Below are 10,267 nucleotides of genomic sequence, written 5' to 3'. Positions count from 1 at the left end.
AAAAAAAAAAAAAAAAAGCTTAACCTTTCACCGCGTTTGTTCCCCTTTCGGCCCTTTCCGGCTTTCCTGCTGGGGTCCTCCTTCTCCTCTGGTCCCCTCTAGACTCACCGCAGGGCTTGGGTCCCAAGGCCCCCAAGGGCGCGGGGCTCCGACGACTGGGCGGGCCCGGGGGCGGCCGCTGTGACCTCGGGGCGTGTGCAAACACCGCCCTCCGCGGCCACCGATAGGTCCCACCCCACCTTGGAGACCTGCGGGGCGGGGGCGGGGAGAAGCGGCGCAGGAGGCCGCGCGCGCGGCCGGGAGGCTCCGAGGAGGCTCCGGGAGGCCGCAGAGGCCGAGCGGGCTCCGAGGAGGCCACGCAGGCTCGGGGGAGGCCAGGCAGGCTCGAGGGAGGCCAGGCGCGGGATGTGGGCGCCGAGCGGCCCGCCGGGGCCCGCAGGCTGGGACCGCCGCAGGGTGGGCGCCCGGCTACGCGCGGCGCTCGCGGGGCTGCACGAGCTGCAGGGGCTGCGCGCCACGCAGCAGGCGCGCGTGCGGGGTGCCCTGGCCATGCAGCCCCCGCCGGGACCCGCCGCCCCCCGCGGCCCCGAGCACCCCGAGCACCCTCGCGGCCCCCGCGCGCACGAACTGCGGCTGGAGGCGGCGCTGGCGGCGCTGCAGGAGCAGCTGGTAAGGAGCGCGGGGCCCCGGGGGTGCTGGGGCGCGCGGGGCGGCGGGGAGCCGTGCCACCTGGTGCGGGCAGCGCGGCGGCTGGGCCGTCCCACTGATTGAAGGGCACCCTTTGGGATTTCAGGGGACGCGATTCGGGTCCAATGAGAGGGCCGCGGAGGCCGGAGGCATAGGGATCAGGATCCTGATCCTGAAAGGCGCCCTGGGGCTGCACCCTGGCGCTGCTTCCCTCCCCGCGCAGAGGGGCTTTCCGCGTGCTTTCCTGTTCGACTTCCGGGGCTGTTCTGATAAGAGCGCCTGAAGTCCGTTCGTCCTGGTGGGCGCTGCTTGGGATCCTGGTGTCAGGGCCCGGATACAGGTGTCCCTGCTGCGCAGGCTCGGGAACAAAAGTGCCTGCGTGCAGGACGCAGCCCGAGTTGTCCCCGCAACGTGCTCAGGTTAAATGGGGTCCTGTCATTGCAACAAAATGTTGAGGAAAGCAGGTATCGCGTGAAAGCTTCTTCAACTTTAAACTGTAACCTGACCTGTAAAATGAGGCGTGTCCTCTGAATCCCACAGGCGGTGGAACCGGGAACCTCTTAAGACTGCTTTACCTTCGTGTCTCCAAATGCCAGCTCCTCTTTATAGCATTGAAGACACTCAGATTGTCGCTCCTCCCGTGTTTAATCTGCTGTAGGCTCTCTCTCCTCACGAGCTTTTCCAGTACTGCAGTATGCTTTAAAGGAGAGATGAAAGGGCAGTATAGAACGATTCCTATCTGATGGCGTTAATCCTGGTACTCCTAAGAGGAATTTTTTAAATTCGGAATGTTTGAAAGATGCGGCTGTCTTCACAAAGCAGCCCGGATGGTTCTGCAGCCTTGTGATCAGCTTGGCTCCGAACGTTACCGGCTTATTAGGTGTTCCTGGATTCCGGAATCTGGAGGACGCCTCCCCGGACTCTGGTCGTCTTCCCCTGTTGCAAAGGACAGGCGGAAGGTGGAGGGAATACAGCCTGGGCCCTGCCCGTGTAGCCTCCCCTCTGCCTGTGACTGAGCCGCTCTGGAGCGGGACCGTCTGCCTTGTTTTACCCGCCCTTAGTGGTCTGTCCGGGCTCCGCGGTGTCGGCACCCAGAGCTCCGAGGCCACAGCAGCTCACAGAGATGCATGGCTCCCGGGGACGAACGGGGAGCTGCCCAGATGCTGCCCAGATGCTGCCCTGATGCTGGCCGGTAGGGCAGGGGCACAGCTGATGATTAACTTGACTTAAGTAATACACAAATCAGACTTGTGAGTCGTCAGCCTCTAATTACAAGTAGCCTTTGGAAGAGATCAAACAGGTTTTTTTGTTTAATTTTTTTTTTTTTATGTGGGAACCAGAAGGAACACGTAGACTTTTCTTCAAACTTTGTTCTTGGCATGGATTACGTGATCAAAAGAGAAGAATAATTGAATTTGTGTGACATCAGCTAGGGCTTAACACTTTTACATTTTCTTGCAGGGAAAAAAATAGGAGTAATATTAGTTCCGTGATGAAGAGCATAGTCAAAGCCTTTCGTCCCCAGCACGGTCGCAGACCTCACAGCCCCGCTCCTCACCCCCACACTGGCGTGGACCGGGCGTCACCGTTCAGGTGTGAAGACAGGAAGGACTCGCAGCCACCCCTCGGCAGCTTGTGCTGCAGGAGCTCCCCAGTGGGCATGAGTGTGAGCGTTTCGGGGATTTAAACTGCAATTAGGAACTTAGCACAGTTTGCACGTTAACAGTTACAGACGGGCCGCACCTGAAGGGCCGAAGGAGCATGCAGTAGGTGCTTAGCAAGTATTTGGTGAGCAAATAAGGGAGCGACTTCCGTTGCTCTCACAGAAGAGAACATTTACTGTCTCCCTGTGCTAGATTTCTGAGCTAGTGATGCTCCCGTGACCCCCGAGCAGGGTGCCTGCACCTCTCTGGCCAGTCCTGTGCTTATCCGTTGATCACTTCAGGGAGATCTGTCCTTCCCTCACAAGTGGCTCCCGTCCAGGTTTCATAGGAGTTAGGTGCCTGGCACACTGACATCACCTGGGATGCCCTGGAAGAGGCAGGAAGCCCCACCTTCCAGCAGGGGGCGCTGCCAGCGTCGGTGGGACAGGTGCAGGTAGCTGCAAGTGAAGAAAGGTTCTGGGGACCCTGCAGTGAAATCTTATCCTGAAGAATTTCCCAGGAGTTGACTTTGCTGGTCGTGACTTGTCCTCAGAGTGGCAGCATGCAGTGCTTCCTTTCCACTGGCAGGTTGTGGCATTAAGTACTCAGGGGCGGGCTGCTCTGCAGCATGAGCCTGAGGACCCGGACCGGCCATGCTCGCCTCGTGAGCTCACAGGGGCGTGAACTCGCTCGAGGTCACCGGTGAGGGCAGGGCATCCCCAGGACTGTGCCAGGCCTCTGTCCGGTACCTGCGAGGCTGATCTGTGCCCCTGGGGCCTTTGCTACTGATTGATGGGCCTCTTTTCCAGCCTGGCGGTCATGTTTACCCGCCAGCGGGGCCCAGGGGGCAGCCACGGAATTCACGTTTCTGTTTGCTTTGCATACTCTCGGCTTTTGAGGAAAGAACAAAGGTGTTTCAGACACCATGGGTGTACCCTGAACTTGAGGGCATTTGTTTTTTCCTTTTTGTGCTTTGACTCTGCCGTAGAGGTTCGAGGAGACCAGAATGCTGGGTCGTGGGTGGAAACCGAAGACAAGCAAGTGGAAATCAGACGGTTCTCTTATGGTCCCTAAAGTAAACATTTCAGAGAAAGGGATAAGCTGAATCTGTTTTTCATGGCGTTCCCCGGATTGCAGTTCTCAAGCTTCCTGGGATCGTAGGAAACCTTTGCGTTGCCTGGGAAGCTTGTCCAGATGCAGGTTCCCGGTGTGGCCAGGATCCTAGGAACCTGCGTTTACGCTCAGGTGATCCCACCTCCTGGGGAACTGTGGAGTGCGCTCCCTTCCCCCTCGGCCCCTTACACAGGTTGGGGGGTTCTGACACCATACGCTGCGCTGACAGCCGGAATGCTGGGGACAGAGGTGGGGAGGAGGTGGCCCCCAAGCTCACTGGCTGCTCTGACGGGGATCCACGTGACTGCCACGGTCCTGTTCCCCCAGCGCTGACATGTCTGCAGGCTTTTCTCTGCAGAAGAAATACATGGAGAGAGAGACTCTGTGGCTGGGTTGCCGTAGGTCATGCTGTCCTGGTCACAGACCGAACTCAGGACTATTAGCACGAAGTTAGATGCCGAGAAGGAGTTAATGAAAAGCAGACAAAGAAACCCCAGGTGAGGGATGGGGGAGGGTGAATGAGAAGGGCGTAAATCCTGGATGGCCAAGCCCCACGGACTAGCAGGGGTCCTGAGGATGGTCTGTCATCTGCGAATCCCCGAGAGCCTGTGTGTCCGCGGCTTCTCGGCATTAATCAGAAACCACCCGCCGAAGGGCTGGTGGGCCAAACATTAATCACAGAGCAATTAATCTCAGCACAAGCACACAGAGGTGACTTTTTTTGGGGGGGGGAAGAGGATCAGAGGGAGGAAGGACGTGAACTGGGACATCCAGAGGTGCCCTCCTCCTTCAGAAGGTCCAGACCATCATGATTTGGAAGCGAAGAGGCCGGATCGGTTTCTAAGCGTCGGGTCGTGTGTGACCTAACAGAGGAACCTACTATTCTGTTGGCGCTGTGGCCCGACTTCATGACAGGAAAAGAAAAGTCATTTACAATAAAAACACACACTGGCCCCTTTGCCTGAATTTCGTGTTCTTTATGGGGAGGGTAGTTGGCCGGAGCCCATCTTTGCATACCCCCTGGCTCTCTCCGCCACTGCTCTTCACCTGGGTAGCGTTTTCCTTTGTAAAAATATTCAGAGTAAGAAGCCAGGTGTTTAGGTTGGACGGGATGGTTCGGGGATTATGAAGTTTTTATTAAATTCAGGACTGGTTTTTGCTGTGAGCTGTTTACAGATAGTATTATGGCTGCGAGACTCCGTTGCTGTAACCCGTGGAGCTTGCTCTCAGAGCTCTGGATGGGGTCCTGGAGCAACGGGGAGTTGGGCACGGTGGCCCGGGCATGGTGGCCCAGGGAAGGTGGCCCACTTGTGGTGGCCTGGGCGTGGTGGCCTGGCGAGCAGTAGGCGCTGTGTCTGGCCCTGGGCTTCTCACCCAGCTCAGCTCACCTGGGCTGGTGTCCGAATGCTGTGCCCACGTGACTCTCTCATAAAAATCGGAAATTACTGCCGCCTGCTTCCCTCTTGGACCGCATCCTCATAGACCGAAATTACTGAAATAATTATGGGGCTCAGGGGAATTCCTCGCTTTCTGCATTAAATCTGAAACACAATCATTTTCTTAAACAGGGTGAACCACATAATTACATTCATTCATTACTTGCCTTAAATTTAATTGTTGATGAAAATAAGAAATTTATGCAGCAGACCTTGAGGACGGTGTTGTCTTACAATCGAAAGAAGGAAGTCGGCGTTTGTGACGCTGTCCGTGCTCATTCTACATTCTACATTGTTTACGTGTGGGAACGTGTGCAAATACGTGTGATGGGCGTTCACCGCATACACATATTATGTATGTTATATGATTACACGCACACACGTTCGGCTGATGCTCGTAATAACCCATTTACGGCTGAGGGCTGCGGAGGACAGCGCCTCAGGGCAGAGCTAGGATGTGACCCTCCAAACCCAGAAGATTCTCGGGCAGATTTTGAGGCGCGCTGAGTCAGGCCCTGCCCCCTCCTGCCACGCCCCCGCCCTGTCCCCGAGGGCTCGAGGGCTCCACAAGGCCTGAAGAGCCACCTGCAAAGGGGGGGTACACAGAAGGGGGCCTTTTTCTCTCCTGGGACTTTCCTAGGCCCTTGGAAAGTCTGGGGTCACCCAGGGCCGGCTGAGTGAGAGAACATGGCACGTGAGCGTGGGAAAGTAGGTTCTTACATAAGCTCCGGGAGCAGCCGCTGAACAGTCGTCTGCGCCTCGTGCGAGAAGAGGTGCTGCTTCCGATCCCGCGGTTACGCTCCGAGGCTCCATCAGCCTCCTCTTAAAGGAACACCTAGTTGGGAATTGCTGATTTGTTTAAAAGTCTGCACTTGCGGGTGGGAAACGGTTGGCGGGGGAGGGCCGGGGGCTGTTTTCCTCTGGTGACCAGAGGGCAGGGGAATTGTCCCGGGGAGTAGAGAGGAGCTGTCGGCTTAAGGAGCTGGAGCCGTGGAGTTTGGAGGTTACACTGTGTGCCGGGCGCCGAGGTACCATGGGGCGCCGAGCTTGCTTTCTGCCTCCGACGGCTTTGTTTCTCACACTTGCCCTTCCTAGAACCGCTTACGACGCCAGGATGTCGGCCTGAAAACCCACTTGGAGCAGCTGGACCGGCAGATCAGTGAGCTGCAGCTGGACGTGCGGCGGCCCTGCAGCGAGGTGGCCGACAGTGACAGCAGGCCCAGCTCAGGTAGCCCACGTGCGGGGGCTGGTGCTGCAGGGGCCCTGCCTGGACTGGAGGCCCCAGTGTGCCGTCCCTCCTCTGACTACCAAAGGCACCAGGGAGGGAGGGAGAAAGATGCCGAGGCCTGGCCACGTAGGGAGAGGGAAGCCACTTGCCCAGGAAGGGGGCAAGGCGGGGGGGCATGGGCGAAGGGGGCTTCCACGGACCGTGTTCATGGGGCGACAGTGGACAGGAATGGGGGGTCCCCGGCCAACTTCCCCAGTGCCCGCCTTGCTGAGATCCTGAGACCCCTTAGCACAAGGGCCCTGTTCAGGCAGGAAAGGGGCTGCTGTGCCGAGGTGGCTGACCGCCGCTCACCCCCTAGGCTTCTATGAGCTGAGCGACGTCGGCTCCTGCTCCCTGTCCGCCTCCTGCACATCCGTGTGTAGTGACCGCATGTACTCCTCCTTGGGCACTTTGCTGCCGGCTGACCCCGCGGCCAGGGCCGACGCGGGGGACTGCCGGCCCCGGTCAGCCGACGAGACCACCGTGCACGGAGCGCCCCTGCCCGCCTGGAGACCCCCAGCCACGGAGGAGGGCATGTCCCGGCCCAGGCCAGTGTCCACAGGTAAAGGAGAGCCGGGAAGGGGGGGAGGTCCCATGCCAGGTGGTGGGGGCGGCCGAGCACAGAGCAGGGAAGCCCTGTGTACGTTTGGTGCTAATCCACGGTAATAGTCCAGATTTTCTATAGGCTTGTTTTGGTATTTGGATAGAGACAGGAATACTTCTGTTCGTTATAGCAAGTCTGTTATGATAAAAAGCATTTTTTTCTTTTGATTTAAGTGGACATCAGAATGTAATTTTAAAAACCCTTCCAGAACTCTTACACACTTGACTGGCACCTGTCTGTCATTGGAATGGACACAGCAGCCAGAGCGACACAAACCTTGGGTGAATGAGGCATGGATATGACAGTTTCCGAGTCCAGGCTTTACCTCGCCAGCTGTGGCGGGGAGGGAGACCAGAGCGGGTGCTGGGGGTGGCGTGCAAGCAAGCCCTTTCTGCAGGCTCATGTCCCGGCATCGGTGTGCACCGTGGGCTGCTGCTCCTGCCGGCCTCCCGCCCACACCTGCACAGGGCACCGCACGGTCATGGCGCTGCACGGGAAGTGACACTAGGATTGTACTGGGGTCTCTCCTTTCACCTGTTTGCTCATTTTTCTCCTTCCCAGGTGATCTTGAAAGAGGCCTGCCATCCGAGATGGTGTTCCCGAAAGCCAGTGCAGACCCCAAGGCCACTTCCTTTCTCTGCCACGGGATGGACCTCCCAGCCCCCGTGCTGGACCCCAAGTACCAGCGTGACCTGGTGTCCAAGGGCGGCAGGGAGGTGTACCCGTACCCCAGTCCCCTGCACGCCGTGGCTCTGCAGAGCCCTCTCTTTGCTCTACACAAGGAGGCCCTGCAGAGTCATGGCCACTCGCCCCCTAGGGAGCCCCTTCCAAGCCCCACGGCCCTGGGCTCCATGCAGACTAGACCTGTCCTTGAGGCTGGCCCAGCTGCAGCCTATATAGACAGGCTGCTGAGTCTGCGGGGCCGAGGGACCCCCCCAAGGGGCAGTGTGGGTGAGCAGGGACCCCCAAGACACGAGGCGCCCCCGTGCCCACAGGTGCTTGGTGGCCAGAGAGCAAACAGTGACGGTAGCCTGGAGAAGCTGGTGTGCGCCCCAGGGAGAGCAGGAACAGGTGGCATGCCTCAGGGGGGGGACACCAGCAGGGAGAGCTTCGAGCAGCAGGGACCTGCACTCCTCCCAGCCACCCCACACCCCAGCAGCCTTCCAGAGGAGGGACCCAAACCCCCAAGGGGCTGTGTCCGTGGGGAGACCATGGTGGGCTCCCCTGAGTCGGGGCATGGGCGAGCCCCCTCTGCCCACCCCCAGGCCCAGCAGCCGGCTCTCAGTTTCCAGGAGAGCCCTGTCCTGTTGCCCAGCAGGAAGGGGGGCGGGGAGAGCCCCACTCTGGCCCCAGGGTGCTGTGTCCACCCCCCGTTTGCTGACAGTGGAGCTTCCCTCCTGGGGCTGAAAACAGGCCACCTCAAGACAAAGGCTGTGAAGATCAAGAGAGGGGCCAGTGACAAGGTGCTGCGGTTTGGGGGGCAGCCATCCCCCGGGGGCACACTCGCAGTCCCCCAGTTGCCCCCCAAGTTGGGGGAGGGTCTCAGGAGGAGGCCCACCCTGGTGGGAGTGGCACCCAGCCGGTCCTGCTCTGAGCCCAGACTCTACCCCGTGCCCGTCCTGGTGCCCCTGCTGGTGGCCCGACGGGAGGGTCGCCGGGCCCCTGCCCCGGCCTTGTTCCCCTTGGAAGCGGCTGCTATGGGGGCCGGTGGGGAGGCGCAGAAGAAGCAGCGCAAGTGGCTGTCCTCCGTGGAGATCTCAGGCAGCCTGGGGCCCCACAGACCAGCGGCCAGCAGAGCGGGGGGCCCGCGGCCGGTGTGTGCCCGGGCCAGGCCCAAGCTGCCCCGCCAGGATGCCCGGGTCAGGAGTGAGTCAGAGGGCTCTGAGCAGTCGGCCGAGGGCACCTCCCTGCTCCACTCCACTGTGGCCGAGACCAGTGAGGACGGGGCGAGCGACCATACCGCCAGCCACTTTGGGGACAGGGAGTCCAGCAGCAGTGACTCAGAGGCTGGGGCCTGGCCTCGGGCGTGTGCCCCGCAGCCCCCGAGGGCCCCAGGCGCCCGCAGGCCACCCCTGCCCCCAGTACCCAAACTGTGCCGCATCAAGGCCTCCAAGGCCCTGAAGAGAAAGATCCGAAGGTTCCAGCCGGCGGCACTCAGGGTCATGACGATGGTGTGAGGCCCACGGCAGTCGGCTGAGAGCCTCCCGGGCCGCACAAGGACCGGGGGTGCCAAGGGAAGCCGTCCTCCTGAGGACCCGCAGATGAGCACACGGCCAGCGCGGCAGGCCCTTTCCTGGCCAAGGACCAGGCTCTGGCTTTGTTGGCTGTTCAGGGTGTGGCTGCGGTTTGTGTCGTCTTTGCCGATATGGTTTCTCTCTGGAGTCACTCAGAAGAGGCTCGCCCCGTGGACCACGGTGGCTCTGGGGAGCGTTTCCCCGCCTCAGTGCAGACTGGTGAGACTGCCTCTGTGTCAGCGTCTTCCTGGGGTGGACATGCCCCCCGGTCCCTCGGCCCCCCAGCCCTGTTCTGCGTGAGATGGGCGGCGTGGTCACCCCCAGTCCTTCTAACCCAGGACTCCCAAAAAAGCATTCTCCTAAAGGGCCGGTTGTAGGGCAGTACTCGAGAAATCAGGGTGTGACTCTCACCGGAAGCCCTCACCGTGAATAAACACGCTATTTCGCCAGCCCATCTCCTGGCGAGCTGCCTGCTGCTTCCTACTGGCACGCGGTCAAGCCTGACTCCCCACCGCGGGGGCGCCCTCACCTGCGGTGGGACAATGCATTTCCCATGCTTGCAGCCCAAGCTGTGCTTCCAACCCACAAAACTGAGCTTGAAAGTGTTTTTGAAGGGGTGCCCAGCTGGCTCAGTCCATGGACCATGTGACTCTCGATCTCGGGGTTGAGTTCAAGCCCTGCAGTGGGTGTGGAGATTACTTAAAAATAAAATCTTTTAAAAAAAAGTGTTTTTGAAAAAATAACCTTTTTTGGTGTTTATTTTTCAAAGAAACTGCCCCTCAACTTTTCCAGGATTTTCAGGGAAGCTGCCTGCTGAGTATTGCAACATTTTTAATTCCTAAAGCAGCTGTATCTTGAATCCCTCCCAGCTGCCCCAAGTGCTTCCCTGGGCCTGGGGCCAAAAGAATGAGTTGGGGGACGTCTACACTGTGGAGCCTAGGGGTGGCTGGGGACCTCAGCCCCTCCCCCGGGGCTAAATGCACCGTTGGCCAGAACTTGGGAAGGAGAGACAGTAAGAAAACCAGCCAAAATATTTGTAGGTTTATGGACATTCATGTAACGAGCAGCTGGTTTCAGGATGCAGTTTGAAGAGCTAAACATTTCAAAAAGCAGGCGGTGTTTTAGAGCAAAGAGGCGGGCCCGTTGGGGTGATGACGCGGAACAGGACGCAGGGGCCGCGTTGTGCGGACCCTGGAGGACCCAGCCGCTTCAGGAAGACCGAAACCAGGCGTTCCCCGAGTCTGGGTGGAATTCCCACTAGCGCTTCATGGGATCTGCCTACG

General features: G+C 59.5%; 1 protein-coding gene across 3 annotated transcripts; it reads left to right on the top strand.

Moving 5' to 3' along the window:
* The first annotated feature begins 343 nt into the window (after window positions 1–343).
* DACT2 (dishevelled binding antagonist of beta catenin 2) lies at window positions 344–9,699 on the top strand. 3 transcript variants are annotated; one of them, XM_040628068.1, is made up of 5 exons: window positions 604–669; window positions 2,149–2,353; window positions 5,975–6,107; window positions 6,466–6,708; window positions 7,312–9,699. In XM_040628068.1, exons 2-5 carry the CDS (start codon window positions 2,180–2,182, stop codon window positions 8,925–8,927), a joined length of 2,166 nt encoding a protein of 721 aa, XP_040484002.1. In that variant the 5' UTR covers window positions 604–669; window positions 2,149–2,179; the 3' UTR covers window positions 8,928–9,699. The 3 variants fall into 3 exon arrangements, with proteins under 3 accessions (XP_040484001.1, XP_040484002.1, XP_040484003.1); XM_040628067.1 differs by lacking the exon at window positions 2,149–2,353 and having other exon boundaries at window positions 344–669; XM_040628069.1 differs by lacking the exon at window positions 604–669 and having other exon boundaries at window positions 2,215–2,280.
* The last annotated feature ends 568 nt before the right edge of the window (window positions 9,700–10,267 follow it).

The sequence above is a fragment of the Ursus maritimus genome, unplaced genomic scaffold (genome assembly GCF_017311325.1).
Source record: "Ursus maritimus isolate PB19 unplaced genomic scaffold, ASM1731132v1 scaffold_13, whole genome shotgun sequence".
Taxonomy (NCBI): Eukaryota; Metazoa; Chordata; class Mammalia; order Carnivora; family Ursidae; genus Ursus; species Ursus maritimus.
The sequence above is the reverse complement of the archived record's forward strand: the minus strand, read 5'-3'. Positions and strand labels throughout refer to the sequence as shown.

Bases quoted from the DNA above. Each gene is read 5' to 3' on its own strand.
- DACT2 (XM_040628067.1), top strand. From the start codon at position 406: ATGTGGGCGCCGAGCGGCCCGCCGGGGCCCGCAGGCTGGGACCGCCGC. The intron at 670-5,974 runs GTAAGGAGCGCG...TGCCCTTCCTAG, and splicing joins CGGCGCTGCAGGAGCAGCTG to AACCGCTTACGACGCCAGGA. The intron at 6,108-6,465 runs GTAGCCCACGTG...CTCACCCCCTAG, and splicing joins TGACAGCAGGCCCAGCTCAG to GCTTCTATGAGCTGAGCGAC.